Below are 19,678 nucleotides of genomic sequence, written 5' to 3'. Positions count from 1 at the left end.
TATCTGTTCTCTATATTTAAGAATCTCCTATATTTTATCCCCCTCCCTGTTTTTATATTATTTTCTGCTTTTCTTCCCTTACGTTCATCTGTTTTGTATCTTACATTCCTCATAAGTGAAGTCATATGATATTTGTCTTTCTCTGACTAATTTCACTTAGCATAATACCCTCTAGTTTCATTCATGTAGTTACAAATGACAAGATTTCATTCTTTCTGATTGCCAAGTGATTAATGCACACACACACACACACACACACACACACACATACACACAGCATATTTTCTTTATCCATTTATCAGTCAATAGATATTTGGGCTTTTTCCATAATTTCACCATTATTGATAGAGCTGCTATGAATATTGGAGTGCATGTTCCCCTTTGAATCAGCATTTTTGTATCCTTTGGATAAATACCTAGTACATGCAATTGCTGGGTCGTGGGGTAGTTTTTAATTTTTTGAGGAAACCTCCATGCTCTGTTCCACAGCGGCTGCACCAGTTTGCACTCCTGCCAGCAGTGCAGAAGGGGTCCTCTTTCTCTGCACTCTCGCTGACATCTGTTGTTGCCTGAGTTGTTAATGTTAGCCATCCTCGGTCAGGATTGTCTTTAAAGCTAATGTAAATCTCTTAGTAGATTTTGAATTTTTAAAGTTTTTATCCATTCATCCATTCTTTTGATGGGAGAATTTTATCCGTTTACATTTAAAGTAATTATTGATAGGTAAGGACTTATTTTTGCCATTTTGTTCTCTGGCAGATTTGTAGACGTATTGTTCCTTCTCTGTCTTTTGTGATTTGATGACTGTATGGATATACTGTGACTTTATCATAATCTTTTAGGTACTTACTAAGGCCTTTCCTTTGTGGTTTCCCTGAGGCTTACATAAAATATAATACCTCAGTATAAAGTGATAGCAACTTTACTGCAATAGCATTTTTAAACTTTATGCTTTTACTTCCCCATATCCCTCACATATTAGGTTGTGGATGTTACAATTTATATATTATGTATATAGTAGCAGATTATTGTAGTCAAGGTAATTTTTAATATATTTGTTTTTTAACTTTTAAACTAGCACTATAAGTGAGTTATGCACCATCATTCCTATATGAGAGAAACTGACTTGGGCTACATATTTACCATTACTAGTGAGTTTTGCACTAACTTCCTGTGTTCTTATATTAATTAGCAGTGGCTCATTTCTGCTTGAAAAACTCCCTTCAGCATTTCTTATAAGCCAAGTCTAGTGGTGATGAACTCCCTTGACTTTTGCTTGTTCAGGAAAGTCTTTATTTCTCCTTTATTTCTGAAGGACAGTTTTGCCAGGTATAATATTCTTGGTTGACAGTTTTTGTTTCTTTGCTTTTCTTTTACATATATATATATATATATATATATTTACAAATATATATATACACATACATATATATATATATATATATATTTATTTATTTATTTCTGAGAGAGACAGAACGCAAGCAGGGTAGCAAGCATGGTAGAACAGAGAGAGAGGGAGACACGGAATCCGAAGCAGGCTCCAGGCTCTGAGCTGTCAGCACAGAGCCCAACACAGGGCTCGAACCCACAAACCATGAGATTATGACCTGAGTGGAAGTTGGACACTTAACCAACTGAGCCACCCAGGCACCTGACAGTTTTTTCTTTCACTATTTTGAATATACCATCCCGTTCACTTCTGGCCTGAAAAGTTTCTTTTGAGAACTCTGCTTCTAGTCTTAGAGGTTACCTTGTGTGTGATGTGTCAGTTTTTTTCTTGTTGCTTTCAAAAGTCTTTATCTTTGACTTTTGACAATTCAGTTATAATGTGTCTTGTGTAGCCTGGTTTGGATTCAACTTATTTAGGATCCTTTGGGCCTCATTGATTGGAAATCCATTTCTCTGCCCAGGTTTGAGAAGTTTTCAGCCATTATTGTTTTAAACATACTTTATGTCCCTTTCCTCCTAGGATTCCCATAGTGGGTATATTGTTTCGTTTATGCTGCCTCAAAAGTCCATAGACTGTCTTCACTCATTCTGTTATTTATTTATTTTATTTTATAATTTTTATTCATTCATTCATTTATTTTTTGTCTTCTCACTGGGTGATTTCACTGATTGTTTCTTCTGCACAGATGAGTCTGCTTTTGAAGACTTCTATTGAATTCTTTGATTCAGTCATAGGATTCTTTGGCTCTAGGATTACTGGTTTTTTATTTTGTTTTATGGTTTCTAGTTTTTGCTGTTGTTGAACTTCTTATATTATTCATACATTTGTTTTCCTAATTTTGTTTAGTTGTCTGTGTTCTTGTACTTCACTAAATTTCTATCAAAGTATTCTGAATTCTTTTCCTAATGGTTCATAGATCTCCTATCTTTACTGTCATTCATTATAGCTTTATTATTTTCCTATATTGTTTTCCTCTATCTGAAGATACCTTTATTTCACTGTGTTTTGATTCCTGTGAATACGGAATTCTGGATGGATCATCCTTCCTCCTCAGCAATATCATTTGGCCTCCATGTTTCTGAAGAGAAAGTCATGATTATTCAAATTATTGTTCCCCGGTGTATCATCTGTCATACTTTTTGACTGGTTTCAGGATTTTTGTTCATTATCACCAGTTATCAACAGTCTGAATATGGTATGTTTAGATGTAGGTTACTTTGAGCTTAAGGTTCACTGAGCCACTCAAATCTGTACATTTATGTCAGTAAATTTGGGGACTTTTTGGTTCAAATAGTTTTCCCCTAATTTTTCAGTCTTTGGAGGGAGGTTACCCATCACACATTTATTAAACTTTTTGACATTGTCCCAGATGTCCTTGAAGCTCTGTTCATTTTTTATTCAATCTTTTTCTCTTTATTCTTCAGATTAAATAATTTCTATTAAACTGTTTTCAAAGTCAGTAATTTTCCTCTATTGTCTTATTTCCTCTTTACGTCAGTATGGTGAATGTTTTTTTAGTTAGTGGATTTTTTGGTTGTAAAATTTACATTTGTCTTTTTTTATACTTTCTACTGAGATAGTTGCCTTTTCATTATTCATGTTTTTGTTTTGCTCGCTTGGAGCCTCATTAAAATAGCTGCGTGACCATTCCAGCACATGGGTCGTCTCAGCGTTGACATCTGTTGACCGTCTTTTTCACTGAGAATGGATACATTTTCCTGGTTCTTTGTATATCAACTAAGTTTGGATCTTAGAAGTCGTTAATATTATCTTGTGTGTACTCTAATCTCTTTTATACTTCTCAGGAGTTACTGCTTCAGCGAGCAGTCAGCCCGGTTAGATACGGACAGCGGACGCTGTCTTGCCTTCTTGAGTCGCATCTCAGTTGAGTGCTCTGGAGTCTTCCCTGCACTCTCTCGTCAGTCTTGCACGTGCGCACTTCACGAGGAGGCTGAAACTTGTGTGGCTTCATATACGGAATTAGAGGGTTCCCACTGCAGCCTTCGGCCTGTCTGGGATCCCTTCTAGATCTCTCTGGGCACAACCCAGCAGGGTTCCTGTCAGAATCTTACTCACTCAGACTACTGTACCCTTAGCAGCCATGGTTACTGTCAAGGCAAAACTGGAAAAAGAGAGAGAAAACCAGAACCTCCTCCAAAGGGCAGGACCTTCTCCCAGCTCTGACTTCCCTGCACATACCGTCTGCCAGGTCGTATATTTACTCTTAGAGAGCGCAGGTGGTTAGCGAGGCATTGTACCGAGTCGCACTCATCAGCAGAAAGTCGGGCTGTCAGATGTTGATACTGCCACGTAAGACGGGGAACTCTGTTATTTTTGGAAAGATGGTTCTCTTCTTGGCTCCGTCACCCCCAGTCTGTTACAAGAACATGTCATACAGTAAAGCACTTCTCGGCCTTTTTAAAATCTGCTTCTTCTGTCGGAACTTCCTTACCTCCTCGATTACCTGAAATTGAATGTTTTTTTCAAAGTCCACAAAAAAGTCCATCTCACTTTGTGAAACTACCCTCTTCTCCTTTCTGCCCCCACCGTGCCCTCCATTTCTGAAAGCCCACGGCACTTCGCTTCTACTGGTAGTGTAGCATTCGTGTTTCGTTCATTCATTAGTTCCTCAAATATTTATCAAGTACTTATACAACTTTTGCTTGTTTATTCTTTCAACTAAAGACAGTGAAGCTTAAAAAACAGTAGCAGCTGGGGCCCCTGGGTGGCTCAGGCATCTGACTCCGGCTCAGGTGATCTTGCAGGTCACAAATTTGAGCCCCACATCAGCTCAGAGCCTGGAGCCTGCTTCAGATTCTGTGTCTCCCTCTCTCTCTGACCCTCCCCCACTTGCATTATGTCTCCCTGTCTCTCTCTCTCAAAAATAAATTTAAAAAAAGTTTTTTAAGTTAAAAGAAAATTAAAAGAAAAAACAGCCTCTCTTGGGGAAGCGGGGACCCTTGTATGTTGGGTAGGGGGCCAGGAATGCAGGTGCAGATGGATGACTGGAGGCTCATACCTTGGAAATAACAACAAAACAAGAGAGAGGTGTGTGGGACATGCTAGTGTATCTGGCCACAGTGTTTCTAAGAAAATTGAAATTCGGAGCACCTAGGCAGCTCAGTCGGTTAGACAGCGAACTCTGGCTCAGGTCATGGTCTCACGGTTCTTGAGTCCAAGTGTTGCCTTCGGCTCCGCGCTGACAGCTCGGCGCCTGGAGCTGCTTCAGATTCTGTGTCTTCTCTCTCTCTGCCCCTCCCCCACTTGTGCTCCGTCTCTCTTTCTCTCTCTCCCACAAATACATAACCATTAAAAAGAAAATTGATATTGGTCACTAGATGAACAAAAACTTAATTGATATCACAGCAGGACTCTCGCACACAGAGTCGTGACCCCAAGCCTTTTCTTCCCAGGAAGCCACTTTATTCCTGCCGGCCCCGCTCAGCAGGGTCCGTACCCGAAGAACTGCGCCCGGAATGCCGCATGGCATAGTTTTTTATAAATGTTTTACTTCTGTGTCTCCCATCTAGGGTAATGCCAAACATGTAGTCTGATTAAGTGGGCACATGTTACAAAGTCGTGAGGGAAGTTGTCATGTTCGTGTATAGTCAGGTTGCCTTGAAGTTTTTGTTTGTTTTCTCTTGTTTCCCTTAGGGAGGGGACCCTACCAGTCTTGAGCAGGGATGGGTTTTATATGTTAAGGGCCTTTGTCAGTGTTTACTGACATGAAAATAATGAAAATGAAATCACTGGATCAGAGTGAGATAAGTAAATTACAATACAAATAAAAGTCATTTTGTAGCAATATAGCATTATCTTTTCATATTCCCTATGATCACACCCCGTTTGCTGCTCTACACTTTTCCCCTTTGAGGTGGGATCTTGAGTTGGGAGATAGGAAAAGAGAAACGGTTTCGGGCCCGACAGAGGCCGCGCCGCCCGTGCACGGAGAGAGCGTGGTGGGCGTGTGGGCACCAGACGCCAGCTGCCAAAGTGCCCTTTAAAGAGTTGGCTAATTAAAAACGGATATTAAGTCTGGTGCCTGGAGTGTGCGTTTACAGCCTAAACATGAGCAAATACTTCCTACTATAGAATTCCTGCAGCATCAACTCTCACTTTTTTCTTTTTTTTTTTTTAGTTGTTTCTTTCTCAGCAAAATCGAGGAGAAACTTATTCTTCCGTCGGATGATCACAGTATGCCCACGGATGGTGACGGAGATCCCGGTGACAGGATGGACACGCAGGCGCAGGGAGAAGACGTCAGCTCTCTGATTAAGAACTGTGTGTTTTCTATGAAAATGAAGATGGTAGAAAGTGCAAGAAAGCAGGTGAGTACTCATATTTGTAGTCCTCTATTTCTTTTTTTTTTTTTTATAGTTTATTTATTTTTGAGACAGAGACAGAGCACGAACAGGGAAGGGGCAGGAGAGGGAGACACAGAATCCGAAGTAGGCTCGAGGCTCTGAGCTGTCAGCACAGAACGCAACACGGGGCTCGAACCCACGAACTGTGAGATTATGACTTGAGCCAAAGTTGGACGCTTAACCGACTGAGCCACCCAGGCGTCCCTCTGGTTCTTAAATTAGCTGGTTTTTAAACTTAACTTTTCCTTAAAATCTGAAGCTCAAAGATAATTGAGTAGTTAGTATTCTCGTTATCTTTAAAAGAAAATAAACTTGGGGCGCCTGGATGGCTCAGTCAGTTAAGCGTCAGGCTTCTGGCTTCGGCTCAGGTCAGATCTCGTGGTTCGTGGTTCGAGCCCCACGTCGGACTCTGTGCTGACAGCTCAGAGCCTGGAGCCTGCTTTGGATTCTGTATCTCCCTCTCTCTCTGACCCTCCCCTGCTCATATGGTCTCTCTCTGTCTCTCAAAAATAAATAAAAAACATTAAAAAAATTTTTTTAATAAATAAATAAAAGAAAGTAAACTTGAAGAAACATGTAAAATTGTCCAGAAGGTTCTAACGTTTATTGTGTACTTGTTAATCATTAGACTGATTTTGTCCTCAGAGTCCTTTGTTTTAAAGTTTATTTTTGAGAGAGAGAGAGAGAGAGAGAGAGAAGTTGAGAGTGTACATGAGTGGGGAAGGAGCAGAGAGAGAGGAGAGAACTAATCCCAAGCAGGCTCTGCACTGTCGGCCCAGAGTCCAACGCAAGGCTCAGTCCCACAGACTGAGATCCGACCAGAGCTGAAATCGAGAGTTGAGTCCTTAGCTGACTGAGCCCCCAGGCGCCCCTGCCCTCAGATCCTTACGTGGTGCGTCCCCCTGGCAGCCCAGGCTCACCCTTGGTAGTTGGAAATGGCCGTGGATGTTTGTATCTCCCTTGCTCCACACTACATCTTCTTGGAATTAGAAACAGTTTCTATTTCTTGCGGAAAAAAGGAGGATTCTTTTCATTAGCCCTGCTTCGGCTGGGACCATCCTCTGAGGCACACGGCTAACGAGGAGCGCACGCGCTTCTCGGCAGAAGTTCGGGTGCTTGGGCCGGATGGAGAGACAGCGCGAGCTCCCTGCCACTGCGCAGGCTTCTCCACACGGGGTGGGGGGGGTTCCGATGAGAGAGGGGGAGGGAATGAGCTGCAAATGCATTAGTGACAACTATGTAAGAATTATTAGGAGAGCTGACAGCCTAGAAGATACTGCACGCTGGCTTTTCTTAGGGATTTTTCAACAATGTATTCACATAAAATAAGGGCTAAAGAGAGGCAGATATCAATACCAGTAAGAGAAAAATAGTTCTAGTCTGAAGATTACATAAATCCTTCAGTGCATTTCAGTTTACCTGCCCATACTCTTTGAAACTCTTCACAAGTAGCAGAACTGAAATTTGAGTTTTGCCTTTTTTCATTTCAAAGATGCTCAAGATACCAGGCTGAATAAAATATAGACCACAGACAAGCAGTTATAATACAATAATACTGAAGGGCATGGGCAGGTCACCTGACCCAGCCTTGTGGAGACAGAGAACGCTTTCTGGAGAAGGAAGTCCTGTCCGAGTTGGAATTGGAATTGGAAGGTGAAACAGGTGGAGGGAATAACATACAAGACCCAGAAATGGCTCAGGGCCGTCGGTTTTGGTTGGACTTTGGCCCCTACTTAGTGGCTGTGCTTCTTTGTGCAGGACGCCCTGGAGTCGAGTTGAGCAGATGTGGAGTTTTAAAACACTATTCTGACCGTAGCGAGGAGAAAATCTGGAGGAAGGGCAACGGGTTGCCCAGCTTCTGTATTAATCCATGTAACTGATACGGGCAGCCACTGTAGGCTCTCCTCCCAGAAAAAGGAGCAAGCGTGGATGAGACAGTGTGACTGGTTCTGTTCCGGAGGAGGAAGATGACTCCAGGCTTCTGCCTGTGGAGCTCGGTGGATGGGATGCAGGAGGAGGACCATTCTGTGCGGCAGGTGGTGCATTCATTTCAAGCCATACTGAATTTGTGAGGCATTTAAGACAAGCAAGTTGTGATTCACGCAAGACAGTTTGTACATATGTACATAAGAACTCTCACGTTCTAGACAAAAAGAACTAGGCTTGTGCTAGAGGCCTGAATGATCTGCGTGTGGATTGTCTGGAGTGGCAAAGTGACCAAGACCAGTTGCCAAAACACACACTTTTGTGGTACCCACACAGAAGCTGAAACCAAATGGTGACATTAGAGGGTGACCCCGAGGGGCTGAGCCCACAGGAAAGGGCAGAAATCATCAGTGCCCATTTCTCAGAAGAGCTAAGGCGTGCAGAGAGCAAGGTGCCCTCGCATTGAGGGGAGGCTTGTGTTGACGTTGGTGAGAATCATTTCCCGAGAATAGAAGTCAGATCATATGGGTGGAAAACAGATGGAGGTGGAGATACAGGGCCAGCGAGCACAGGCTGCTCCTGTGGAAGCCATGATGCAGAGGAGCCAGTGGGTTCGGGGAGGAGTTTGGTTTTGGGGATGGAGGGGACTGAGGATGTTGAAGCCCAGTGGTAGGGGGAGCAAGGACATCGCTGGTGCGCAGATTCCTTGTGGCGTTTGTGGGGCCGGGACTCGGGCAGAGGTGGGAGAGCCAGCAGGGAGGCCCTCTGCAGATGTCCAGCTGAGGAGCGCTGGGGACAGCGAGAGAGCGGTGGGCTGCCAGGCTGTGGGGAGGGGCCGGAGAGCCCCGGAGGGACTGTCGGGGCGCAGAGAGCCTGGCTCGTGAGGTCTCTAGTGCATCTCTAAGTGTGGAGGAGCAGACGAGGCACGCCCTCGGTGCCCCCAGAGTGTGGTCGTGCCAGCTGGTATCACGCACGGACAGTGATGATCTTGCCAAGAAAATGACGGCTGGCTGGATTGCATATGGAAGGAAGTGGAAGCAGAAAGAAGGCTGGCAATGTTACCAGCAGTCTTAAAGGTTATGAAGCAAACGTAACAGGAATTTGGTGAATACAGTGGGTTTGTGGTCATGGTGGGGTGATTTGAGGTTAGGGACTTGGTGGTGAGGAACTGTCCCCAGCAGTGTCTGGGTGAGACCTACTGTCCCCTCCCCCTGTGGTCACCGTCTAGCGAGAGAACAAGAGCTGCCCTTGAACCCAGCAGAAGTTCAAGACGGGGGAGGAAGACCGCACAGGACCCCACCCCACAGCACTGTAGTCACGGAGACAGTAACAGGTGTTGGGGAGGGGTGGAGAAATCGGAGCCCTCGTGCGCTGGTGATAGGAGCGTAAAACGGGGCAGCTGCTGTGGAGAACAGCTGGCGGTTCCTTGGGAAGTTAGAGTCACCATGTGACCCAGGGAAAGGGTGTCCACACACGTCTGTAGGCACGTGTTTACAGTGTATTCAAGACAGCCATAGGTGTAAACTGCCCAGGGATCTATCAGTAGATGAATAGATAAATAAAATGTGTTACATTCATTCAGCCATGTGAATGAATAGAGTACTGATGCACCCCGTAACACGGATGAATGCGGAAAAATCTATGCTAGGTGAAAGAAGACAGCTAAAAATCACCACTGAGACCACTGACCTGAAATGCCCAGAATAGGTAAATCCATAGAGACAGAAAGTAGGTCAGGGTTTGGCCGTGGCTAGGAGCAATGGGGAGGGAGCAAATGCTCGTGGACACAGGGTTTCGGGGTTGATCCGATGTTCTGGAACTAGACGGTGGTGACGGTTGCCCAACTTTGTGAATAGACTGAAAGACATGGAATAGTACACCTTAAGTGTGAATCTATCCCCGTGATAAATAAAAACACATCTACATAGTTTAAGTGGTGGAGGGATTCGCTCCTCCAAGGTGAGCTGTGTCACACAGAAAGGAAAGCAGGCCAGTTAAACACTTCTGTCAAATAACTTTATTTCTAAGTTACCACCTGTACGTCATCTTGTCTCGTTCTCTCTTCTGTAGCACAGTTTCTCACTTGCCATGAAACTACTGAAGCAGCTGCACAGAGAGTCCAAAACGAGAGACGACTGGCAGGTGGCATGGGTGCAGAGCTACTGCCGGCTGAGCCACAGCCGGAGCCGGGCCCAGAGCTGCCCCGAGCAGATCCGCACGGCGCTGAAAACCGTCTCCCTGCTGGGTACGGGGCTGCTCTCCTACCTGACCCGCAGCCGCGCTCACTTGTGTGACGCCTCTGTGTCTGCTAAAACTCTTGCTGCCTCATCTTCTATTTGGAAAGTCAGTCTTGTGATAATTTTTACTAAATATTTGGAGCCAAGGTACTTTGTATCCTAATAATGCTATTGAGTATGGTACTTGGAGATTTTATTTCTTTATCGATCAAATAAAGTTGAAATTAAATTTTTTTTCTTTAATACCTATGCAAATTATGAATCTAATAGTTTAATTATTTTGAAAACCTCATTTACTTACAAGAATTGCCTTGTAAAAAGTTGAACAGGAAATGCCTTTTCCTTTCTCTGCTCTTTTTATAATGGCATGGCCTTTACGGCTGAGGGAGAAAGATTTTCTCTGTGAGCGTTCTGGGTCCGGTTCCCCGGCCCTGCTGCCCTGTGTCCAAGGGCGCGCGGCACTGTTCCTGCAGTGACAGCGCTTAGGCTCACATCCCAGTCGGACTCCTCAGTAGGACAGGCCGTTGTATCAGAGTCTCGTCTCAGTCAGAATGCAAACAGGAGAAAGCAGGACTCCATAGTGATCAGGAGTGGAACATCACCCTTATGGTTGCTTACATATTTTTAGGGTTTTCTGGGGGCAGGTAAGGGAGAGGAGGAGGAGTCTGCTGACGCTAAGAAGACGTCAGTTCTCACACACCGCGGTTCCAGTGTCCTAGTGGGCGCGGTTCGCACCAGCCTCGCGTGATGACAGGGCCAGCAGCTGAGATCGTGTATCTGAGGGAGATCTGGCAGAGAACTTTCAGGGCTGGATGAACATGGCGGTGTCACTGACGGGACTCGCCAGGCGACAGCCCTTTCTTTTTTGTTTGTGTCCCTTGTCACACCTGGACGAGCTGCAAGCTTGACCAGGGCTGGTAAGTTCCTTCCCCGGAACCGCACAGTCGGACATCTGTTGTTCTGTCGGCTGCAGGTCACAGGGTCAACTTAAAAATGTGCTCTGGGCTGTTAATATATCTGCACAGATTGCATCGAAAAGAGCCATTTTCTTTATAAGAGAATTCAGTGCTTTGACAAAGTACAGAATGATGGTGCTTGAACAAAAGTTCATTCTCTGTTTAACTGCTTAGCCTCTAGGCTTTGATACAGAACATTTTTTATTAATGTGAATTCAAGAAATTCCCTAACCAATGTTTTAAGTCAAGTTTTTTATACTTTGAAAACGTATCTTTCTTAATAGGAAACAACTTTTATACACTATGAATATCTTCTTTAATTTATGGCATTCATTTATTTCTGAGAAAATCACGTGTCTGTGTTCTGATCCAACAGGTGAGAGCGTATCCAGTTACTTAAGCAAAAATGCTCTGGCTTTCCATGACCAGAACATTCTCTTGGGTACGACTTACCGAATCATAGCTGATGCTCTCAGCAGCGAACCAGCCTGCCTTGCCCAAATTGAGGAAAGCAAGGCTAGAAGAATCTTGGACCTTTCAGGATCTGGTTCAGAGGATACAGAAAAGGTAAGGAACCCAGGAAGAGCGTTGTGTTTGTGTGTTGCATGTCTGTGACGCGCACCCTTCTGGCCCATGGAAGAACAAGAATGACGATTGCTTGTGTTTTGAAAATGTATGTGATAGTTGTGCCACCAGGTTTCTTCTGTGGGAAACTGACGTACTCCGTGTGTTTCCTCTTTCTATGAACAGTGCAGACTGTTTTAGCATTAAAAGTGAGAAATTTGGGTCACACTGACGTGAACAGTGCTTCCATGGATTTTGTTCGTGAAGTTTCACCACCAGTCGCCGTTCAGACATCCCGCTAGCGTGTGGGGCAGACTAGCCTTTTCTGCCTTTTTTATGTAGCGTCTGCTTTGCTTAGCTTTTCTTAGGTGACTTTGCATTTCCATAGTCAGCGGCCTTTCCCCCCGCTTCAGTCATAGACTTGCCTTCTTCCTCCAGTGTTAGCAGTATCTGTGCAGGCCGGCGAGCCGAGAGCACCCACTCCCATTCTCCTTTGGTTCCTGACGGCTGTGTGACCCCAGTGATCTTTGGTGCCACTTCTGCGTGACTCGTGGGCCATCTGGTTTCTAAAAGTACTGAGGACCGCACTGGAATCACTCACTATTTCACAATCAGGGCAGACAGACTTCTTTTTCCATTTAACCAGCTTTCCGTGTTACCTCATGACTCACAAATCACAAGTAATCTTTCTGTATCATCACAAGGAGAAAGTCGAATTCCTCGAGAAACTTCCGATACACTCCCAGGTTTTCTGAGGCCTCTGTGAATTCCAGGTGATCGCAGGTCTGTACCAGAGAGCGTTCCATCACCTCTCCGAGGCCGTCCGGACCGCCGAGGAGGGCCAGGGGCCTGTCTCCAGCGTGACAGATGCTTACATGACACTGGCAGACTTCTGTGACCAGCAGCTCCGCAGGGAGGAGGAGAGAGTGTCGGGTGAGTCATAGAAGGAGAGACCACATGGTCTGTCATACTTTGTTATCCAGTCTTAAGACTTCTGTGGATACTTTAGGTTTCCAGTTTGTTTTTAAGTGACAGTTATTCTGAGAAAAGTCTTGCCTTTTTTTAATGTTGATTTATTTTTGAGAGAGAGAGCATGCATGTGAGTGGAGGAGGCGCAGAGAAACAGGGGACAGAGGTTCTGAAGGGGCTTCTGTGCCAACAGCAGAAAGCCTGATGTGGGGCTCACACCTGCAGGCCTCCAGATCGTGGCCTGAACCAAAGTTGGGCACTAAATTGAGCCTCTCGGGTACCCCAAAGTCTTGTCTTTTAAGAGGCAGTGACGTCCCCAGACAACACAACCCGCATATGAATAGCCTAGCTATCATTTGTCTTTCCATTTGTTTGGTTTATATTTCTGCATTTGGCTCGTAGCTTCGGGAACATGGGCTGTGTGGCCTCCCTCTTGCTCCTGAAATAAATTCAGTAACAAGCAGCTCCCGTCAGTTCCCAGCCAGCCCAGGAAGCAAACCGCTCCGTGCAGAATGCATGAGCTAACAGAAGAGTCAGCTTCAAGGTGGACGCTTGTACACACGGCCCAGAACTGCGTCTGCTGTTGGTTGATCTAAAGTACCTGTTACACAGGGAACACTGACATAGTACCAGATATAAACCAAGAAGGGAAACAGAGTCACGTGTTAACGTTTGTAATTGACCTCTGTATCCGTGGGTCTATGGACTGTTGTTTCTTCTCTGCCGTCCTTGGTAGTTACCGAGTCGGTAGAACTGCAGACGTACCCAGCCCTTGTGGTGGACAAGATGTTGAAAGCTTTAAAACTGCATTCCAACGAAGCCAGGCTGAAATTCCCCAGGCTGCTGCAGATTATAGAGCTGTACCCCGAGGAGACCCTGAGCCTAATAACCAAAGAGGTTAGTGTTTGAATTCCGGCAAAGACAACTTTCCAGGATGTTCTGTTTAAACACGCTAGGAGGTGTGGTGCACATGTTACTCCTTTTCCTAACCAGCACTGACTTTTGCTACATTCCAAGAACTTAAATAATTTAAAGTTGTAAAGAGCAGTATAAAAGAGTGTTCACATTTGCCAGTCTTCCTCTGTAGGTGTTGGTAAGAACACTGTGTCTGAACCAGGACCCCGGGAAGAGGGGGAGTTATGTTTGGGCAGAGGCGGGAATTTTCCGTAACAGTTTGCTGCCCACAACGAGTCAGCTGGAGTCTAGAATGTCTGTTGGTGCCTTCTGCTCTGTTTATTACTCACCTCGGGGAGAGGGAGCACATTTCAGCTGGCACCCACCCCGGGGACCGTGCGCCTGCCGGCAGCGCCACGTTCACGGGGACCCGAGGCCTCCAGGAGGCGGCGAACAGCCAGGGTGTGTGGGCCCTCCCCCGCATGGTCTGCTCACCATTTGTGTGTCCCATGCAGGCCTCCCCCACAGGACCGCGTCCTCTGCCGCCTTCCTGCCGTATGCGCCATCTGAAAGACTCCTGAGTGATTTCTGTAGATGTTTAACTGGAAAATAGGGCCAGGCTTTGAGTTGGTAATAGTTAAGAAGGGTTGGCTTTCCAGAGTGTATGTTTAAGCAGTGCTGGTTTCTGAGCTATGGAGACTCCGTGCCTGGCAGGGCTTCATTCTACACCTCTGACCCTCGTGGATGTGGGAGAGTAGGATTTTCTCAGTAGATCCGAAAAAGGAGATGAAAGTAACTTCAGAAATAGTGTGTGTGTGTGTGTGTGTGTGTGTGTGTGTGCGCGCGCGCGCGCGTGCCTTAAAGACAGATGAAGAAATCATTAAATAAGTTTTGGGTTTAGTCATCCCAGAATGCTATTTGTGTATGATACAAACAGCCTTGAGAGCGTGTGAGGAAAGAGTGCCACGTTCAGCGGGGGTGCGGCGCCTGGGCCGGAGCTGGGCGTCAGCGCTCCCTGCGCCCCCGGGCTGGCGCCTCCTACCCCCACGCGCTTCGCTCTTCTCATCTGGCCGGAGAGGTGGGCGCTCCCCAGGTTCACTCGTTCCCGCATTCCCGGCGCATCCGACTTCATCCTGAAGCCAGCACACTAAAAAGGGCGGGGGCGGGGGGCATGAGCAAGTTTTGAAAATGGCCGTAGAGTGAACGGACAAAAACCAGAAGCTACAAAGGAAAGTAATCAACACTTCTTTCCAGGGGGGGAAACGGAAAATAAAAATATACAAAGTTAAAAAAAAAACTAGGAGAAAAAGTTTGCAACACACATTAGAGACAGAGCTGACGTCTACCTCTACCAAATAAATCAGCCAGTAGAAAAGGGTCAGAGGAAATATGTATAAGGAAAATACAGACCGTGTCCCCTTGCTCGTAATGAAACGTGAAAATTAAAATCAGATATTTTTCATCTCTCACATTGACAGTAGATTAAAAAAACTATCTTCGGTGTTAGAAAGGATTTTGGAAAGTAGTCTGATACATTTTTTTTTAATTAAAGTATAGTTGACATAACAATGTCACATTAGCTTCAGGCATACAGCAACTGATTCAGCAAGTCTGTCATGACTCAGCGCTTGCTTGTCACGATAAGTGTACTTCCCGTATGTCCCTCCACGGTGTTATTACAGCATGATCTGCTGGGCTGGATTCCCCAGGCTCTACTTTACATTCCCATGGCTTACTCATTTTTTTCACATATGCAGAAATTGCTTTTATTATGTTAGAATTTAGAGTATTCCTTAACGAGCTAGCAATTATTTTTGTGAAGGAGAGTTCAGAAATCAAATTCATGACTATATTAGCTTTGTCCATGATTAGAGATTTACGAATTGTGTACAAAATAGTGTTCCCTAGAGCCAGTCACTCTGGAAGAGACTAAACTTGGAAGAGCTTCTTCCTCCTCGTCAGGCTGTTCCAGCCGGACCAGCAGACTTAGGTACAAGGATGGACGTATTTTCTCTGTTGAATTTAAAGCTTTACAGCCGTCTGGGGCGCCTGGGCGGCTCAGTCAGTGAAGCGGCCGACTTCGGCTCCAGCCGGGGTCTCGCAGTCGGTGAGTCTGCGCCCCCGTCGGGCTCCGCGCTGCCAGCTCAGGACCTGGAGCTGCTTCGGATTCCGTGCCTCCCTCTCTCTGCCCCTCCCCCACGATGCTATGTCTTCATCTCAAAAATAAGTAAACATTACAGAAATAAAATATTAAAGGTTTACAATAGTTTGAATGCTTTTTTCTGCATTCATCATTTCAAAGGCTTTGTTAATTCACTCAGAACACAAATTATGAGTCACAAATTCATCAACTTTTATCTTTCTGGACATATATTCGGACAACAACTTTGGGACACTTTCCACACCCTTCTGTCCTCCAAAGGCAGTGCCTTTCCACGTGTGGCCTTGTCCCCGCTGGCATGGTGAGGGACGGTTTCTTCACCCGAAGCAGCCGCTGCGGCGGCCACGCTGACGCCTCCAGCACTGCCCGCCTGACTCTCGCGTCACCAGTTCTCTCAAAGCAATAGTTCTGTCCCCCTCCCTGGATGGTTTCCTGAAGTCCCGGGGCTTACACACTCAGAGGCTCTGGACCCCGCGGCCCTTGTGAGTTTATCTTTATTGACACCATACTACTTGCGGGAGGCATCAGCCCCTTTCAGCCTATGGTAACTCCAGGCCAAGTCCTCCGACTCCAGAGGTGGCCCAAGTAGAGCCCAGCTCCACGTCGGCGGTGTCCGCAGCAGCTCCCCGGCCAGCTGAAATGCCACAACTCAGAAGGCAGACGTTTCCCAAAGGAGTTAAAGGATCAATTTTAGCAACGGAGTATCAGCCACAACTGTATTTTCAGAAAACTTGCTGGTTCCCATGTAATGTAAAATTGTTTTTCCTTTGCAAGTAGTTCTGCTCGTACCACCTGGCATTAGTCCTTTGCCTGGAGTAACTCGTCTTCTGGCAGAGATTTGTCGTAGGGCTTAGACAGAGTTTGCAGTCTCCACACTGTGGGATGTACAGTGGGATGCCAGTTCACCCGCCTTCCGCCTGGTAACTCCTTAGCCAACACGTCCCACGATCCCTGGAAACCTAAGGATCGGCCCCACTTAGAGGCATTGGTGTAGCAAACCGCAGTGGTGATCATCTTAATTTGAACCTAAAGAGCCCTTGGGGGCAACAGCTCTGCCCGCTCTAGAGAGAGGCTCTCCTGCTCCTAGGTCACTGCAGCCTGGCCCTTGACCACCTGGGCTGCCCTGTCCTCAGACTCGGGTCTGTGAGGGGCACACGTCTAGGATGCGCCGTGCGGGGCTGGGAATCTCATTTTATAAAATCCTAGTCAGAGATTTTGCTCATCATGCCACACCTCTCCCTCTGGCAAGACTTTGTTCTCTGTATTTATGAGTCTGTTTCTGTTTTTTGTTTGTTCATTTGTGTTGTTTTTTAAATTCCACATATAAGTAAAAATCATGTAAGTAAAATCTTTCTTTGTCTGACTTATTTCACTTAGCTTTGTACCCACTAAGTCCATCTTTGTTGTTGCAAATGGTAAGATTTCATTCTTCGCTGAGTAAAAGTAATAACCCGCTAAATGCATGTACCGCATCTTCATCACCCATCCATCCATCAGTGGACACTTGGGCTCTTCCCATACTTTGACCATTGTTGATAGTGGTGCTATAAACATTGGGGTGCATGTACCCCTTTGAATCAGCATTTTTGTATCCTTTGGAAAAATACCTACTAGTGCAATTGCTGGGTCTTAGGGTAGTTCTATTTTTAATTTTTTGAGGAATCTCTGTATTGTTTTGTAGAACAGGTGCAGTTTGCAGTCCCACCAACGGTGCAAAAGAGTTCCCCTTTCTCCACATCCTGGCCAATATCTGTCGTTTCCTGAGTTGTTAATTTTAACCATTCTCATAGGTGTGAGGTGGAATCTCGTTGTGGTTTTTAGTTCTGTTTCTCTGGTGATGAGTGATGTTGAGCATCTTTTCATGTGTCTGTTGGCCATCTGGATGTCTTCTTTGGAAAAGTGTCTATTCATGTCTTTTGCCCATTTCTTCACTGGATTTTTTTGGGGGGGTTAAGTTTGATAAGTTCTATATAGATTTTGGATACTGACCCTTTATCCAGTATGTCATTTGCAAATATCTTCTCCCATTTCATGCCTTTTCGTTTTGTTGATTGTTTCCTTTGCTGTTCCATAGCTTTTTATCTTGATGAGGTCCTAGTGGTTCATTTTTGCTTTTGTTTCCCTTGCACATGGAGACATCTAGTAAGAAGTTGCTGTAGCCAAAGTCAAAAAGGTTGCTGCCTGTGTTCTCCTCTAGGATTTGATGGTTTCCTGTCTCATATTTAGGTCTTTAATCCATTTTGAATTTATTTTGTGTATAGTATAAAAACGTGGTCCAGGTTCATTCTTCTGTATGTCACTGTCCCGTTTTCCCAGCACCATCTGCTGAAGAGACTGTCTTTTTTCCATTGGATACTCTTTCCTGCTTTGTAGATTAGTTGGCCATTCGTTTGTGGATCCATTTCTGTGTTCTCTGGTCTGTCCCATTGACCAATGTCTGTTTTTGTGCTAGTATCATACTGTCTTGATGTTTACAGCTTTGCAGTATAGCTTAAGGTCTGGAATTGTGATGCCTCCCACTTTGCTTTGCTTTTTCAATGTTACTTTGGCTATTATGGGTCTTTTCTGGCTCCATACAACTTTTAGGATTGTTTGTTCCAGCTCTGTGAAGAATACTGGTGTTATTTTGATAGGGACTGCACTGAATGTATAGAATGCTTTGGGTAGTATTGACATTTTAACAATATTTTTTCTTCCAATCCATGAGCATGGAATACTTTTCCATTTCTCTGTGTCTTACTCAATTTCTTTGATAAGCTTTCTATAGTTTTCAGCATACAGATCTTTTACCCTTTTGTGTAGGTTTATTCCTAGGTATCTTATGGTTTTTGGTGCAATCTAATGGGATCAATTGGTTGATTTCTCTTTCTGCTGCTTCATTATTGGTGTGTAGAAATGCAACTGATTTCTGTACATTGATTTTATATCCTGTGACTTGCTGAATTCATGGATTCGTTTTAGTTTTTTGGTAGAGTCTTTCCAGTTGTCCACCTAGAGTATCATGTCATCTGCAAAGAATGAAAGTTTGACTTCTTTCTTGCCAATTTGTATGCTTTTTATTTCTTTTTGTTGTGCAGTTGCAGAAGCTAGGACATCTAGCACTATGTTGAACAACAGTGGTGAGAGTGGACATCCCTGTCATGTTTCTGACCTGAAGGGGAGAGTCTGTGTTTTCTGAGCTGTGCTGCCCATTTTTAAATCAGATCATTCGGTTTCTTGGTATTGAGTTATAAGAGTTTTCGTTACATTTTTTAAAAATGAAAATTTGAAAAATCTTTTTGGAGGGAAATCTAGCACTGTTTTTTACAATTCTTAATGTTCACACAGTAATTTTACTTGTAGGAATTGATCCAGTGGGCACACATAGCACAAGTGATAAACATGGAGGGATGTCCGTTATATCATCATCATGAATGGGAAAACTTGGAAAATATCCTAAACACAGATTATGCAGCGGTAGTTAGGTAAAATGGAACGCTCTGTAGTGGTTGAAAGGAACGGGGTAAATCTGTCTGTCAGACCACATCTAGTCCGATTTCATTCTTGTAAATGAAGAATATGGGTGTATTGCATGCAAAACGTCCCCCCCAAAATTGAGTGGTTGCCACAGTGGAATAAGAACTGAGAGGACTGAGGGAGAGACGATGTTCTGTTTTAGACTTGCGCCTGTTCTGTACTTCTCTGTATACATATGTATTTTTTATATGGACACTTAATACGTTCATAATAAAACTGTTACATATTTCGTTCATTATTAAGTTGCATCTCTCTGTGTTTTAGATTTCTTCCATTCCTTGCTGGCAGTTCATTGGCTGGATCGGCCACATGGTGGCCTTACTGGACAAAGAGCAAGCTGTTGCCGTCCAGCGCACTGTGGAAGAGATTGCTGATAACTATCCACAGGCGATTGTCTACCCACTTATAATAAGTAGTGAGAGCTACTCTTTCACAGATACTTCTGCTGGTCATAAGAATAAGGAGTTTGTGGCAAGGTGGGTTGATCAAATACTATAGGTTATTTTAAAAAGTGTATGATAAAACCAGACACAGGGGGCCTCCTGGCTGGCTCAGTTAGGAGCAGGTGAATCTTGATCTTGCAGTCTTGAGTTCAAGCTGCACATTGGGTCTAGAGCTCACGTAAAAAAGGAGGGGAAAAA

The 19,678-nt window shown here is 44.7% G+C and overlaps 1 protein-coding gene across 1 annotated transcript in view; it reads left to right on the top strand.

The window, feature by feature from the left end:
• The window catches only part of PRKDC (protein kinase, DNA-activated, catalytic subunit), a 183,083-nt gene that overhangs the window by 140,568 nt on the left and 22,837 nt on the right, over positions 1–19,678 (top strand). Inside the window, exons 68-73 of the mRNA XM_029923172.1 lie at positions 5,589–5,778; positions 9,811–9,985; positions 11,310–11,500; positions 12,271–12,430; positions 13,203–13,363; positions 19,302–19,513. Of these exons, the coding sequence (XP_029779032.1) occupies positions 5,589–5,778; positions 9,811–9,985; positions 11,310–11,500; positions 12,271–12,430; positions 13,203–13,363; positions 19,302–19,513 (1,089 nt within the window). The remainder of the gene's footprint in view (positions 1–5,588; positions 5,779–9,810; positions 9,986–11,309; positions 11,501–12,270; positions 12,431–13,202; positions 13,364–19,301; positions 19,514–19,678) is intronic.

The sequence above is a fragment of the Suricata suricatta genome, chromosome 15, assembly GCF_006229205.1.
Source record: "Suricata suricatta isolate VVHF042 chromosome 15, meerkat_22Aug2017_6uvM2_HiC, whole genome shotgun sequence".
Lineage (NCBI taxonomy): Eukaryota > Metazoa > Chordata > Mammalia > Carnivora > Herpestidae > Suricata > Suricata suricatta.
Note: the sequence above shows the minus strand (reverse complement) of the source record. Positions and strands in the feature narration are given on the sequence as shown.